This window comes from Drosophila hydei, unplaced genomic scaffold (genome assembly GCF_003285905.1).
Source record: "Drosophila hydei strain 15085-1641.00,03,60 unplaced genomic scaffold, DhydRS2 tig00008127-arrow-arrow-pilon, whole genome shotgun sequence".
Classification (NCBI taxonomy): domain Eukaryota; kingdom Metazoa; phylum Arthropoda; class Insecta; order Diptera; family Drosophilidae; genus Drosophila; species Drosophila hydei.
Genome location: NW_022045837.1, coordinates 11928 through 29435, shown reverse-complemented (window position 1 = coordinate 29435; position 17508 = coordinate 11928). Strand labels below are relative to the sequence as shown.

Genomic DNA, 17508 nt, shown 5'->3' with positions numbered 1-17508 from the left:
GAGGGTAGAGGAGGTAAAGGCAAGTTACTTGGTTTGAGGTCCAGGTCGTGGATAAGTCGAAAACTTGATGCTTACAGCTAATGTCCTTTGGTTTTGTGGTGCAGAGGGGTTGTTGGTCCTGCTGGTGGTGGTTGTGATTGCTGTTGTTGTACTTCGTTTAGCTTTTGCTGATGTTAAAGTTGATTATCATGCTGATGACGATGATGATTATTGTGTTTAAGGGACTTGGAAATGTCCTTGCAAATTTGCATTAAAGGATTAAAGGATTGTACCTTATATGATTATCGACCAAAAGAATGAATGTACCTTAAAGGTGCTCTATACATATCACTGGAATGGAGGAGGTACCTACTACTTGTATTCCTAGCTGTACCTGAGTAAGTTGTACACTAAGAAATACCTCAACATTATTACTGATTTCCCTTCTGGTTTGCTAGGGTAATGTACCTTAAAAGTATTTATGATACACATAGCAAATGGATAAGGCAACTAATGTACCTACACCTCAGAATGTACCTTCATTTCCCTAATAAGTTCAGTATACATATATATGCTAATCGAATTAAGAAGTGTACCTAATGTACCTAATTAAGGAATGTACCTAAGCACGAAATGTACCTAAAATAAGAAATGTACCTCTCAACGAAATTAAAATGCACCTAAATATAATTTATAATTTATAATTTTTTATAATAATTTAATTGTGGATCGACAAATGTACCTAATTGGAACTTCGCATAGATTCTATGGCTCGAATATCTATGAATAATGCTTGCCTTACGCAGCGCACCAAAATTAACTGATTCACAAATCCATTAAGCTCGTACATTATCATGCTGATAGATAATTTGTAACCATAACAGCTAGGTGCTTTTCAATGAATCACAATTGGCCTTACTATATATATTAATCGAATGTCCAAAGAATACAAAATATTCTTATCTAATTATTGCGAATTGTTACTCAACGAAACGATATTGAAAATGCGATCAGGGAATAACCAAAAAGTCGTCAACTTTTTAAATGGAAGGAGCTTAGTTTATGTGTGTATGTGTATATGTGCATATGGGTGTCAGCACATACTAAGTATGAACACACACATCCATGCGGACACTTAACCTGGCTAGAATACTGGTCGGCCTTTTGGCCCTAAGCCCAAACTTCGAGCAGCAGCAGCTCCTAATTACAACTATATGCCAAAACATGCTTAAGAAACCCAAAATGTAATTCCACTTGTATATTAATACTATACACACGCCCACACTCACACACACACACAGACACACAGGCACACAAGTAGCTAGCTAAAGTTATCGTAAGTGATTTATCATTGTTATTGTTGCTGTTGTTGTTGTCCTGTTTGCTGTTATACTCTGCATTACAGTTAGTGTAGTTGGTGTTGGTCCCTTGAAACTCTCTAGTACTTAATACATATATCTACTATACAGTTAAGCGATAGAAATTTCAATATATAATATCTGAAAATATGGCATATCGTCTGTTAAATATTGAAAAATGAATGAAAGTATATAAAAAAAAAATAAAATCAAATAGTATATAAAATACATAATTTAATATATAATATATACATGTATTTAATATATAACGAATGTCGTATTTTGCATGCCTTAGGTCTAATACAGATCGATTATCGTAAATTTTGAATTTAAAATGTACACATGTATTATTTTGTATTCAAATATCGTATGTCGAATATTGTATGTCGAATATCGTATGTCGAATATCGTATGCCGAATATCGTATGTCGAATATCGTATGTAGAATATCGTATGTCGAATATCGTATATCGAATGATGTATATCGTGCATCGCATATTGAATATCGTATATTAGATATGAAAGTCGTAAATCAAACATATCGTATATCAAATGTAAAGGTGGATCTCATTTAACTATTTAATTTATCTTTAAAGTAAATTTAAACTGATCTTGATTGAAACCTAACGAAGAGTCGAAGCTTTTGATACCACTTGCTATTAAAATCAGAAGCTGAAATATCTGTGCATTCCACCTACTTTCCATTCGCTCACTGAGTATCTGCTAGTCGTGAATATCCTATAATTTATATTTATACAATTAGATTTCTACTTATTAGTGTTTGCTTCAAAGTATCTTGATAATCACGTGGCGGCGAGTGTGTATATGGCAGACAGAGCTTCAAACACGACGACCCAAAGTATTTATTTGATTATAAGTCAGTAGAGAGCACCAGCTACGGAGGGAGAGAGAGGTGGAAAGTTGGCCACATGCGTCGCTGAAGACTTTAAGCTGTTCGTAATGCGCACTGTCTAGTTTATGCACAACACAAAAGGTGCCCAAAGGATGTGGATGCGGATGTGGATGTGGATGTGCTTGGAGTTGGGGACGGGGATAAACTTGATGTTCAGCTGGGAGATTCAGTTTTGAGCTGCAGCTGTTGCTGCTGCTGTTGCTGCAATTCGATTGAATTCGATTTGCTTTTGCCGTACATTTAAATCCCAAAACTTGAAGCTCGAAAGCAAAAGCTGTCGAATTTCCAGTGCGTAGCAGATAAGGATTAACTGGCTCCTGTTCCACACAACAAGGCACACACACGCACACACACAGACGACTGCAAATTTGTGCCTTCGACTAAGAGGCAGGCAGACAGCAACACACAGTAGTAGTACATGATGTTGGCTTAACTCAATCGGTAGCACCTGCAACTGCATCTGCAATCATCTGTAGCTCCTGGTCGTGGACCAACTTCAACTCCAACTCCACCTCCAGCTCCAGCTACTGGTACAGCTTCAGCCTGCTGCTTGCTTTTTTGTTTCGCATATCCTGCTCTGTTTTGCTTATAATTCCGAAAATGTGTTGCCTCCTGTTGCTTTTGGCATTTATTTGAATTTGTATTCGGGCGACATATTGTGCGTCTATATCATGGGGTTATGCCTTTTTGTGGGCGGGGCACAAATCCTTTGCACAACTCGGAATTTGTGCCAGAGGCTGCAGATGGGGCCAAATCCGAGAATGAAGTAAACCGGACCCGATTGCCAAAGCTTCAGCCTGCCTGCTCCATCTCTCTCTCTCTCTCCTTCTCTCTCTCTGTCTGTGCATAACGCTTAACACTTAAGCTGCAACCGCGGCAGCAGCAGCAGGACTTGGCATTGGCAGCATGAGTACGTTCATCATCATACGTATACGTATCCGCATTTGTATTTGTATTTGTATTTGTATTTGTATTTGCATTTGCATTTGTATCTGTATCTGTATCTGAACAGCAGCTACTTTTGCAACTGATTGCGAAATTTGTGGCACAAACTGCTAAAGCGAGCAACCCAACCGACAATCGCCTTCAAAATACCTGCCACAGCCTGCCCCCCGGCCCATGTCTCTGTATCGCTTGATTACCAGAAAGCTCGAGCGACACTCTTGATGATTTAACACAGAGGGCAGCAGGGGTACTCGTTACCTGCTGCCCGCTACCCGTTACCCACTACTCGTTACCCCGTAACTGGTATTAGGCTACGGCCTTGGGGGCCAGCTGGCTTTTGGGGGTTGCTGGCTGGATTATCGAAATGTAGCAGAGCACATGGCCAGGTAATGTACAGTTGGATAAACATTTTAAAGATATTTGTGTTCTGTGTAAAAGCTGATCAAATAGATGGAGATCAAATTAGCACTTTAAATTTAAGTTTGAAGTGGTTTCAAGACTTATTGGACAATCATTTTTTTATTATGATTTAATTTATTTATAGAATTATTTTGATATGGAATACATAATTATAATACGATTTATAGTTCATTTTTTATTTAGAGACTTTTCATATTTAATTGAGTTGCACAAAAAAAGAAAAAAATTAAAAAAAAATATTTAAGTAAATTCTAAAAATTAAAAATAATATTTTAAAAAAGAAAATTTCAGAAATAAATTTTTTAAAAATTTTTGTTGGTTATAAACTCAGACAGTAGCTTGATTTTTGAATTGTAGTTTGTTAAACAATTTTAGTTTGCATCAATTTAAATACTTTTTGGGAATTAAATTCAAATTGCATTTAAACACGATTTCAAATCGTTTTCTTGAACCATTCGATTGCTGCTTACATTACTTAGAGATCATGAATTTTGATCTGTGGTTCACAAGTTAAATTTCCTTTCATCAATTGTGCGGCATCAAATTTAAATTGAAACGAACTGAAAGAGCCAACCCAACACACACCCATTTCACGATCCGTTTGGAATATGCATAATGTGAGTCGCGCATTTTTGAATCCTGAGTATGTGCTTATGTATACAGAGAGAAAGAGCCGCCTGGCTTATGACAGATGCTGTCGCTGCTGCTGCTGTTGCAGCTTCAACAAATGTACGCTGACCCTGGCAACTGCACTGCACAAAGCTCTGCCCAAACAACAATGGTCGAGCGGAGGTCAATTGGAGGCTATGAGGAGCTATGGCAAAGAGCGAGTGAGAAAGCGAGAGGAAAGCCAACGGAGTAGGAGTAGGAGAGGGGGTGGGGAGCTGCTCTGGTGAACGCGTTGATCCACAAACGTGTCGTTAACTAAGGCGCAGTGATTTTCAATTGCAGAACGCGACACACAGCTACGTGTGTGTGTGTGTGTGTGCGGCACGTGTGTGTATGTGTGTGCATAAGCTTATAGGTGCCACTGACACAGCTGTGTGTATGGCTGGGTGTGTGGGTGGGTGCGGCCTGCCTGCATATTGACAAGTGCGGCCGTTGGGGGATTTATTAAGGCTAACGTATGAAAATTTTGCATACTAAACGCTGCATAAATCGAATCGTATGCGACAAATAAAAATTGCCCAAAAATGCAAAAACAGCTTCATTTGCAAAACTGTTATATAGACGTGGGTATATTGGTTGGGTGGCCTGGGTGCCCGGGGTGGCTGGGTGCGAGTGGGTGGATAAATATCGTGTTGCGTCGTTGAGCAGCTTAGGCATAATAAACATACGCAAACGAAAACAAACAGACAGATTTACATATAAACAGTGCTAGAGAGACATATATACATACATACGATTGCAAAACGCATGGCAAGGAAATGTTAAATGACAATAATAACAACAACAGCAACAGCAGCAACAATAGCAACAACAGCAACAAGGATACAATAACCTTTCCATTCTCGCATATTCGCTTGATGCCGTTTTGCTGTGCAAATCCTCAAAATACACTACAAAACACATTACACACACACACACACACACACACACACACAGTCACACACATACATGCATATTGTATTGAGCCATTCACAAATTCAAACAAAATTCAAATCTAACGCACGTTTCTATCCCAACTATCATGCACATGCTACCCACCTGAGCCCCGCCCGCCGCCCTCTTCCCGCCTCTTATAAGTCCAACCTCCCAGTTTTGGGTTGGCTGCCTTTCAATTCGGGCAGAGGCAAAACGATTTAGCCAGCAGCTTAACAGCAACAGGGACAATCAAGCAGCACACAACAGCAAAGTTTTCGGCTCTAATCGGAACTTGCTCTCAATGTAAATGCAGCACAACCTTATGCAGGGAGATATGTCATATATATGCTATAGATAATATATATACAGAAATTTGGAAATTCTGTTAATATATGGAAAAAGTCGAATAGCGTTAATTCTAGAACTTTTCAGTTGAAGGAACATTTAATGATGGAAAAAAAATTATAAAAAAGATTGTAGAAGACTAGATCAGTAAATAATTCACACAAGATCAATATGACTATAGATAAGCTGTATAAAAATATATTAAAATATATTTGAATAATTGGTTTATATTGTCTATGAAAAAGTGTATTTATTTATGTATTTATTTATTAAAATCTAAGGACTCCGAAAATAATAAATCAAAAAAAATGTATATATGCATATAAAAATAAAAAATATTTAAAAAACCCCTTAAAACAAAATAAAATATATTAAATTAAAAATAAAAAAAAATAGAAATAAAAAAAATTTCAAAAATTAAAAATAAAAAAATTTTTAAAATTCAAAATACGCAAAATAAGCTGTATTAAAATATATTTAAAAATATTTGCATAATTGGAAATATAGTGTAAGAAAAAGTGTATTTATTTATTAAAATCTAAAGACTCCGAAAATAATAAATAAAAAAAATATATATATATGCAAAATAAAGAAAAAATATTTAAAAAACCCCTTAAAATAAAAGAAAATGTATTAAATTAAAAATAAAAATAATGTATAAAGAAATAGAAATAAAAAAAATTTCAAAAATTAAAAATAAAAAAAAATGTATATTCAAAATACTAAAAAAATTTGTATTTCTCCAAATTCCCCAAAAAATGTTACCATAAATTTTTTATTTTTCAATAAAAATTAAAGCTTTATATATATAAAAATAACAAACTGAAAGTCTTGTAAGAAAATATGGAATATATAATATATTAAATATGTGTATTTTTTAATGAACATTTCAGTTCTTTCACTTTATAATTTGTATATATTATATATAACATATATTCACATATTTTCTTCTTTAGCTAAAGACCCCAAAGACATTCAGGTTTCCCTTCAATCTATCATAGACAGACACAGACATAAGGCAGACACTGTGTGAAGAGCAGACGGCAGCGCGTGTGGCAATTGAAAACTTACAGGCAGCACAGAGATGCCATAAATTGGACATAATACCAAAAGCAACCTGTTGAGCTCACAACGCAGAGCTCAGAGCTCAATGCGGAGCAACAAAAAAAGAGCAACGCGAAAGCGTTGCGTATACGCCGCGAGTGCCGGCAGTAACAGCCAAGGAATCAACTCAAATGCGCCTACACAAATGCTGCTGGCAGCTTGTTGTTGTTGTAGTTGTTGTTGTAGCTGTTATCCTGCATTGGCCACAGCTACAGCCGCATGGCCCAAATAGCTCCACAAGTGTGTGTTGACGCAACAGACCAAACGAGCGTGCTACGAGTGTGTGTGTGTATTTGGGGGGTGTAAGTGTGTGTCCCTTCGTGCTCTCTGCAACCACAGCGAAAGCAAAACGAATGTTTGTTTGCACACAAGAGACAGAAAGTGCGAGAGAGAGAGTGAAAGAATGCGAGAGGCAGAGGCAGTGGCAGTGCGAATGCCAGATGGAAGGTAAAATAAACGTTATGAATGCTTCATATGCTTAATCCAGGGGATTTGGATGCATATGCGATGAGTGTGTGCTGCATAAGTGTGTGTGTGTGTGTGTGCCTGAAATTTGAATGGGAGCTATCGAACAGACGTGTGTTTGTATTGGTATGCAAAAGGATTTTAGATTCGGCAAGCGACAATCTATCTGACAAATACAACAGCTACCAAGCAACTGTAGCTGTAGCTGCAACTGTAGATATATATGTATGTATATGTATATATATGTTTTGTGAATGTGACAAAGATACACGCTTTGTCCATGGCTAAACTAGTATTGATGAACTAAACAAGATTACCGCAGCAGGGCCACTCTCAAAGATGCGACAACAAGCAAGCGGATGTCTATATATATAGAGAGACATATATATATATACTTATATAGATATATATACTATGTCTGCTTATAACCTGGTTAAAGTTGCACAAATCCTTAAAGCTGCCATGCAACATGGGGCACACACACACAAATAATCATCAGTTTGTGAGGCTGGCATTTTTATAATGATGTGGTTTGCCTCTACTATTGAACGTTCCACAGAGGCTGCTGCTGCTGCTGCCGCTGCTGTTGATACACTGCCCCGGATTAAGGGTATTTGTGCATTGGTACAGAAATAGCAAAGCGATCGACCCCAACTCCTCAATTTCTTTAGTTGGGATTTAGTTTCGCTTTCGGATTTATGTGTGATTTATGCAACAATTTCGACTCCCCGAATTCGATTGCAATTAGAGCCCTTAATCAGTTTTGTGGGCTTCTAAAATATTTAAGCGATTGGCGTGAAATTTCAATTTAGTAGCGTGAAATTTACTAAATTTAATTAACTGCATATATACCATAAAATTAATATGCAATTTGGCGCATATAAAGTTATTCATGGCGGGGCTTTTCACTAAGAAATTGATGCTTTCACGACATATTTAATATTTGTTAACTGGTTTTAAAGTTGGTTTGGTTAAAAACCAAATTCTTTGCGAAAATATTTAAGCAAATTTATGTAAATTTCAAGATTTTTAAAATGATTTTTAAGGCATGTGATGATTTGTCTATCATTAATAAATATCATATTAGTTACTTTCCTAATTTTCTATCTATCTTTCTATACTTAACATAGACATACACTTTGTCTCTTCCTTTCATGGTCATTATGTATCTATATATCTATATATATATATATATATATATATATATATATATCTTTCTCTTGCCTTTCTCTTTCTCTCTTCTTATCTTGCGCCTTTATATATTGTGTTCTTTCTTACTCTCTCTCTTAATATGTTTTTAAATCACTTTCGTTCATTCCCTATATCTTCCTCTCTCTCTCTCTCTCTCTCTCTCTTTCTCTCTCTCTCTCTTCCTATATTTCTTTTTCTTCGGGCATCTATTAATTATATTTCCTACTCAAAATTTTTGTTCTTCTCAATCTTTTACGCTCTCCTCTGGCTCTGTCTCCCACCTATCTCTGTCTCTCGCCCTTCACCTTATATTTTGCCTCTCTCTCTCTATCATAACTCAAGCACTCTAACCAAGTCTTCAAGTACTTTTCTATATTTGTATATTCCCATCTCCGATTTCTTTTCTATAAATTCTCTTTTTTCGTTTCTTTCTGTGTTTCTCTCTCTGGCTCGCCCTTCTACCAGTTTTACTCTACGCATCTCCCTCTCTTTCTCACCTACTCTACTTAAGCCTCCCTTTTCGGCACACCTTAGCTTTAACTTATTTTTAACTAGATTTATAAAAATTGCTTAGTTACTCACGATTTACTTTGCTGACATCGAAATCTCGTCGAGCTTCCAGTGCTGGATGACTGAGCAGCTTCTCGGCTTGCTGCTGCGCCTGCACGCCCACAGCCATGCCCAGCGCAGCGGGCGGTAAGCAGGAGATGCTGCCGCGCTCCTCACGCTCACGTTCGCGTTCGCGTTCGCGTTCTCTTTCGCTCTTGGGTGTCGCCGCTAAGGAGGCATTTTGACTAGAGCCCGCAGAGGAGGACAACGCGTTGCCGCTGCCAGACTCGGTGTTCAGCAGCAGCTGCTGTGATTGTTGCTGCTGCTGTTGCTGCTGCTGTTGGTGCTGGTGCTGATGGGGCAGCAAGCCCAGAGCCGGCGGACTGCCCTCTGTGGAACGTCGCCCGGCGGCATTTGTTGTCTCTGCTGCAGCCTGTTGCTGCTGCTGCTGTTGCTGCTGTTGTTGCTGCTGTTGTTGCTGCTGCTGCTGCTGCTGTTGATGCTGCTGATGCTGCATCTGCAGCTGTGTCAACTTCTCCTGCACTCCCTGCAGCGAGCTGCGTCTGTGCTGTAGCTGGCCAAGGGCAACGCCAACGCTGGAGTCCTCGGGGAGGACGCTGTGTGTCGGCGACAGTGAATGCTCCTTCTTGACGGCCATGTCCATGAGGCTAGCAGCAGCCGATGGCGATTTGACATTGGCAGCAGCCACCACAGCTGCCGCATTGGCCGCCCGTGTCAGAGCCAAAGCCTGACTCTGTGCATGGAAGAGACGAAGAGGGAAGAGAAATGAGTCTCGATTCTGTTTATTTGTTTAGCTAAGTGTGGAGGCGTTTACAATGCACGAATTTCACTTTGAGCGCCAACATAAACAGCCCAAATACATTATTTCTTCTGCTTTTCTTCTTATTTTATTGTATATTGATTAAGTTCACAATGGGCCGCAGCTCTCATCGAAGCTGGCACTCGATGGCTCGAGAAGAGTCTCATTGCCTGACAGGCGTTGATTTCTATTGATTTGCAGCTCGTTTGTTTGCTTTCTATAATTTGGCCAGGTAATTTGGCGAATCACGAAATTGTCTTTAATGACGCGAGGCTTTAAAAAAATGTTTATATATATATATAGTATATAGCCAAGACAGTTGTGGCGCTCAGCGGAGCGTAACTAAACTAATGTTTCTTCTGGCCAACGTGTTCGCTCTCTTCGGCCATTAGACTTGGCCTTTATTTTACTTCTTTTTTTGCCTCGATCAGTCGAAGCTTTTCAATATGAGACTATTAATAAATAAGAGCTGCATTTGGCACATGGAAATCGAGAGGAGACAACCTCAATTATAGCTTAGCTACCGTTTACCGTTTGGTCTGATCTTCTGCTGGCACGCAAGGAATTTCTACGCACAGAATTCGATTTTTTGTTGTTTCCTTTACAAATTATGGATCACTGATCGCTGTTGCGCTGATCGTGCGGATAAACTTAAATCGAGCCGATGCCGTACCCTAAACCAGAACCTCTTTTTGGGCTGCTGCAGCTCCTGCGTTTCGCTTGCCTCTGGCTAGTTTGTCAAATGCCAGACAAAGCAAAAGAAAACAATAAAAAAATCGTTGCCAAAAAATTTATGGCAATTATTGTAGAAGATCGACTACGAGTTATCCTAACTAAAAATCTAAACACAAAATAATAATAATTATAATTAAAAAAGAAACAACAAATTTTGAAAAGAATATAAGAAAATTTAAACATTATATAAAAATTCTATTAAAGTACATTTAGAGATTCAATTTGTATTAATTTTGTATTTAATAAGTATGTCAAATTTTCTTCATAAAAAATAGTTTACTTCAAACTATATTTTTATTATATAAATAAACATTTATTTAAATTAAATAAAATTTAATTTCAGCTTGTGTAAAAATCTAAGAAAATTTTAATGTATAAAAACAGATTTAATTTTCTTTTCATTAGAAGAGTATTTACTCTAAAGGGAATACTGGAAGCATATAGTTTCCATATATTAAATTTATACATAAATTAAATTATTATTATATTATTATTGTATATCTTCATCATTCTTTGCTTTCCTATGCTGGGCCTGATGGCACAGTTTTTAATATGCTTAAAATATATTTGCAGGGTATAAAGTTGCTATGGAATTTAATAAGAGGCAGCTACTATGTGGCAGTAGCCACAGCCTCAGACGCAACGTCATCAAGTGAACAGCGACGATCGACGGCGTCTGCTTTCTACAGTAGCCGCATCGAGTTAGCGATCAGCGACAGCAGCCATCGATCTTGTGTTATAATCATCGTCAGAGGCGAGCCTGAAGAAGCCAACGCAAAATTCATTTACGCTTTAATCAATTTCATTCAGAGCAGAGACTGAAGAGTCGAGACTCGAGATGCGAGACTACAGACTGAAGACTATAGCAAGGAGAGCTTCTGCAACTTTTAGCCTTAGGCAACCGCCGACAATTTTCAGGCTTACATTGATCTTTTGTGCATGGACTGCATATTACGACTTTGGCTGCGACTTTGACTGCGACTGCGTTCGATGCCACGCCCCATTGTTGGCTTCTGTTGGCCACATGTCAAAAAATTGACGAAAATTCGATCAAAATTTTAATTGATCGCCCTGCAGTGATGCGGTCTCCACCTAAAATTGATCTCGCTCTGCGTAATTTTTGGGTACAAGACGAAAGACTCTCCGTGTTGTGATTATGTTAATAGAGGTAGAGGTGCTCCCCTCTCGCTCACTCAGTTGGCGCTGGGGCACAGCCGGAAACTGTTTTGCCAGCGGCTAACAGACAATGTAAGAGATCTATATATATATATATATATATTTATATATATAAGGGACAGCCTGAGCCTGTTCAGCTGATCCATAATATGCTAATCTTTGAGTTAGTCTACTATAAGCAGCATTGCTATCGTTTGCTCCAGATCTGCACAGGTTCCTCTGCTTCTTCTTTTAATATTAACCTGTCAAAGGCCATAATTGACAACGTTTAACTTTGTCTTTTGTGCGAAAGAATCAAAAAATTTACATTTTTATGGTTCAATAAAATAAATCAAGCAGCGTTCGAGGCAAGCAGCCGGCAGCAGGCAGCAGGCGAAGGCAAAGGCAACATCATCCCGCCATACAGTGGCTGCTGGAAAAGTAATTGCAGCACATAATAATCTCGCATTTAATAATCCTCATTAAAGCGCAAAATCACAACGCGTCGCGGCAGCTAGCAGCCAGACAAACTGAGCTTGCAGTGGAGCAAATATCACCACCTCGCAAAACCTGGACCTGACCAAAAATTAGTAGGGGACTCGGCAGGATTTTTTTTGCTTTCCTCTTTTTGGGCTAAAATTCCAAAACAGAAAAAAATGTGCTGTTAAAAAGGGGGCAGGGGCAAGGGGGCATCAGCGGCAGTCAGTAGGACTCTCGCATCAATCGTTGGATATGATGAGCTGACGTTTGGGTTGACGTTTGCTTGTCGTCAATACGTCGCCCTAATAACACGTCGCAACAGGTAGTCCCCAACCATCAAAGAGCTGGACGGACAAGCTGTATCTGATTGCGACACACACACACGCACACACACGCAGAGACGTCGCACATTTTGGGCGCTACGGAATTTGAGCAATTGCATGAAAAATATGAAATTAGTTGGGCAACGTCGCGTCGTCAAACTGCAAACTGAAAACTGAAATTTTAGTCTTTCAACTGAAGTCTTCAGCTTTGGCTGCTGCAGCGTCTTCTTGACTTTTGTTGCTTCTTGCTGCTGGACTTTTAATGTGTTTTAATCATCTGCAGTAGCAACAGCCGCAGCAGCAGCAGCAGCAGCAACAGTAGCAGCAGTTTTTCCCCGCTGCGTCCCGCTAAATTGTTTTTTATTATCGTTGGCGATTTTCATCTCCCTCTCTGATCCTTTGTGCACATCGTGGCACATTCCATTGGGCTATAAATCGTTCGACTCAGGCACCATGGCGCTGGCCAGCTTGCCAGCTTGTCCTTGTCCTTGGCAATATCATTTGATTTACCAGCCATAGGCATTAATTGTTTTTGTGTCATTTAATCAGTTTTCAAGCGACTGTTGCGTGATGTGAATTCTGAATTACAAATTGCGAATCAGCGAACTGATCGGACACGGACAAGTTGCTCGTAGTTCGCGGGGTTTTCGGGTAGATTAGCCTAAAGTTTTTATCCGAGAGTTCTTGTCCGGAAGACTATCCATAAAATATTATGGATCTTATGTTGATCACTTGATCTGGCCAGTTGAATATTGATTAAGTGATTCAACTATATTGATCAACTGCTCAACTGATCTTGTGTGTGCTCTAAGGATAATTAAGAGACAATCTTTTAATATTGCGATCGCATGTTTAAAACTGTTAATCAGACTTACCCTATCCACTGATCTACTGCTACTTTCTTCTTAATTCTTATTAGATTTCCAGTTAAAGCAATCCTCAGTGATCAATTAAATTGCAGATCGTGCACCTAGCCGTAAGCTAAGTGAGCGTCCGCGGTCTACTGATCTACTACAGCTTTTCTACATTATAGAAAAAGCTGATCTATTAGAATTGTAGCTGATCTTTCAAGCTCTCAGTGAATGTGAGCCGCCATATGCTGAGCTAAGCTATTGCTATCGACTCAGTTTCTTTTGATCTTATAATCACTTGATTAGAATTATGAATTCTATCAATGACTAAGACTTCATTACATTGTACCCGCATCTATGGTAGTTTTTAGATGATCTCACAAGCAGAAGATCGTGTGATGGAGTGCATAAAAATAGTTATTTGGTATAAAACCTATTCTGATCAAAGCTAAAGGTAAAAGTAACTAACTTTGTGAACTGAAGCTTGAGTTATCTTTGATGATCAAAACGGGGAAATGAGATCTATGCTAATGATAATTTGATCTTGTGACAGTCTAGCTTTTCAACAGTTAGCATAGCTACTCCAGGAAGAGATAAGCCATGCTCGTGCCTCTGCAAACAGCTAACAAATGTGATCTTGGCTAATAGTTTATATGGAATGCGCAGATAAACTGATCTAGTTGTGAGCGATCGTGTGATCATCTGATCGTATGACTGGCTTAGCAAGACATTTATTTTCTTTTAATCAATTATCATAACAAACATTGTGAGCACTCGTATGCTCAAGGCTATAGAGCTAACACTAGCTAAGCACACAGCAGCTGATCTGTGTCTGATCGTGTGGGTTCCTCAATTAGTTGTCATAGCTAACATGAATTCTAATTGCACAGTTGTCACTGTCACTTAACGTGTTGCTGTCGTGTTGTCTGTCAGTTGGAGTAGGCGTTGATCGGCGTTCGTTGATCGTCGATCGTCGATCGTCGATCGTTGAGCAGCGAACGATCGTTGAATCTTGTGATCTTAATCGCTGTCGCGTACAAGTTTCCAGTCGCAGTCGAACAGCTACCAGTTCCATTGACATTCCAGCTTGTCTGAGATTATGTCTGCTTTAGACTTGTCTGGCTCTGGTTTACTTTTTAGTTTGCTGGTTTCTTTTTTGTATTTTTTTGTGGCCAATGGGCCGGCACGATCTTCGCAATACCAATACCATTGGCTGGCTGGTTTTGGCCTTTTGCGGCTGTAGCATGCGCTTTTTGTGATTGGGTGTTGGCCCGTTTTTATGCTATCAACTGTTGTTGTACTCTGTCTGTTATTAATTATCAACGTTGGCAAACGACGCGCCACCGATGATCGTCTCTTTGTCATCATCATCTTGAGCCAGCCAGCCAGCCAGCAAAAATTCCCAAGCGGTCAACCCAGACCTTCGCATCGCAATCGCATCGATGGCAGCTTTTTGGGGCATGGGTATGCGGCATTTGGCTTTTGGGGCGCAAAATATCATTTCAGTACAGAGTTTCAGTTTCTGTTTTGCTGTCAGCTTTGCCTTTTGGTAATTTGTATGAGATATTTGGAATTTCTTAACATTTGCCATTTATGTGCATATGCCAGCCAAGCCAAGTCCCAGCTTCCAGCTCCCAGCTCCCAGCTCCTTGGCATGCCCTTAACGAAATTGTGATTAAGTGTTTCAATATTGAAGTGACGAAAGGCCCAGCTTGCTGATTGCCAAAGCAACTACTTTTTGGGACGCGATGGCGAACATCGTGCAAAGATAATTAAAAATCAGCGTGCGTTTTCTTTCGATCAGGCTTCAATGTTCGCCCGCCCGCGCCGCTCTTGCTCTCTTAGGCTCTGTGAGTGCGAAAAAAACGCCATTTAAAGATGCCACAAAGCCGCAGATAAGCAAAAGAGTCAAAGAGACACAGAGCGAGAGAGAGAGAGAGAGAGAGGCAAACCGGTTGACAAAATGCTTGAACACATCTTTTGGTATGCGATCTGCTGCCCGATAGCCAGCCAAAAGAATGTTTACCAAATTACGCAGCAGCAGGAGCTGCAGCGACATTTAATTATATTTCATTCGATTTTATTTTAGTGCCGGGGTTTTTGGTAATGCTGCTTGGCTGCATTAATGATGTCTTGCCCTGAATTGCCGGCCAATACACTCAATAATAACAATAATCATAAAGGCTGCTGCTGCTGCTGCCAGCGACGAGCTGGCCCAATCGACAAGCTGCCTGGCTGGCTGCCTGCCTGGCATGCCCTTGTCCATCTTCATGTTCATGTTCATGTCCATGTCCATGTCCATGTCCAAGCCTTGATTATGCTACCCAATTGCAGAGCGAGGCCCCCCAGCCCCCAGCCCCCTCCCTATCGCTACTGCAGCTCCATCTGTAGGCATCTGCTGGCTCATTATTTCTACTCGCTGGGCATTAATTTGAGATCATTGCTACTGGTTCTACGGCTACTGGCACAGCAGCAACTGCAGCAGCCACTGTTACTGCTGCTACAGAAGGTGTCGAGTGCTTGAAATGTTTTAAATACAAAAATTAATAAAGCTCTCTCGTGCCATAGCGCAATGTCTGCTGGCATTTTTCAATTATAAGCAGACGCTCAGTCTGGCAAATTATTAACTTAACACTTTGTCACAACACGTCCCAGTCAAACAGCGAATCGTAGGGTATATATTATCAACACGAAAGAGTACAACAAAAACTAGGCTAATGATTCGACAATTATATTGCAATGCCATGAACTTGAAAAGGTTATATGAAATTTAAACTAATATTAAATTACGTTGTTTAGTAAGAGTTTGAAGTGCTGAGGAAAGCCTAAAGCTGTTTTGAATATGCAAAAAAAAGTGTTTAAGTATTAGCAACTAATTTATTAATATATATTAAAATTTCAGTAAACAAAAATTAAAAATAATTTTTAAAAAATATTAATAACTTTTTTGCCAACTAAATATAATTTTTAATATTTATAGAATTTATTCTAGTACTTAAATACATTTTTAGAACTTATACAAATATTGAGTTTCCTTTATAATAAATAAAAATAAAAATAAAAATAAAATATTGTAAAATACGTATTTGTTTTTAATTTTTTATCAAATTGATACAAATGGAAATTCAGAAAAATATTCAAATAATTAAAAAATAATATTAAAAAAAACCAAAGCTTGTTGCTTGCTTCAACTATACGAAAATGTTGGTGGTTTTTGATCTAAAAATATATGAGATGACTAACGTCAAATATAAATGATTATCGATTTCAGAAAAATTTAAAAAAAAATATTATATATCAAGTTTCTAGAGATCTTAATTGATATACTGTTGAACACGCAGATAGACAGCGCGCTATTAACTTGACACTAATACAAAAGTTTTCAAACTTCCCTCGCGCATTGTGAGCCTAAGCAAAAACTAACTACTTATTAACTCATCTCGCTATACCTAATTACTATCCCAACTCAGTCCTCAACGATTCGTAACTCTTGCGCCTCAAACGAAAGTCTACTTTTGCAGAGCCTGCTCAACATTCGACATTTGGTCTCAATACGTTTTTTAATACCGTTTAAACAGAGCCAAACGAACAACAGCTGACAGTGGGCACAGCTTAAGGGCGTACAGTGGAACAGGAAAAGGGCAGACACACACACACACACACACACACACGACAGCAAGGTGGTTGCAATATACCTGTGCCGAGTTGTCAACTGTGGCATATGTAGGTGCCCTTGCCAATGCCAATTACAATTTCAAGTTCAACATGGCGGGCGGCATAAATTGCACCCTAGTCGGAAGATATATATTTATATATCTAGTCTACTCTCTCTCTCTATATATGCTAGGCATTATTTTCATTTCCCCTTTGTTTCATTTGCGTTAGCTGCGGGCGAAAGCGAAAACTGAAAACAGAAAACTGAAAACTCGTTCAACTGTAACTTTTTCTGGTCGCTAACTTTTCACATGTGATTGTGATCCTGGCAGAGGCAGCTCATTCGAGGGTCCATGGGCCACCAGACTCGCCCTCTCACAAATTTGACTCTGTTGCGCTTGAGGAATTCCTTGCAACCAAAATTATTAGTTACACACATGCTGCTCAAGTCAGCTTCTCGCTCGCTCTCTCTCTCTGTCGGCTTGGGCTTCTCCAATTATAAGTCAATTAAATAGGTTAGCATTTATACAAGTTAGAAATAAAAACAGGCAGAGGGACACATTTTGTCAGGCCCGAATGAGCAGCCGCTAAATTTATTATGTTGACTTGACTTCTCAGGATCAAAAGGATCAAACGA

The 17508-nt window shown here is 39.0% G+C and overlaps 1 protein-coding gene across 1 annotated transcript in view; it reads right to left on the bottom strand.

The window, feature by feature from the left end:
- The window catches only part of LOC111600893, a 41110-nt gene extending 25591 nt beyond the window's left edge, over positions 1 to 15519 (bottom strand). Inside the window, exons 1-2 of the mRNA XM_030225253.1 lie at positions 15388 to 15519; positions 8887 to 9607 (exon numbers count right to left, since the gene is read on the bottom strand). Of these exons, the coding sequence (XP_030081113.1) occupies positions 8887 to 9607; positions 15388 to 15519 (853 nt within the window). The remainder of the gene's footprint in view (positions 1 to 8886; positions 9608 to 15387) is intronic.
- Between the last annotated feature and the right edge of the window lie 1989 nt (positions 15520 to 17508).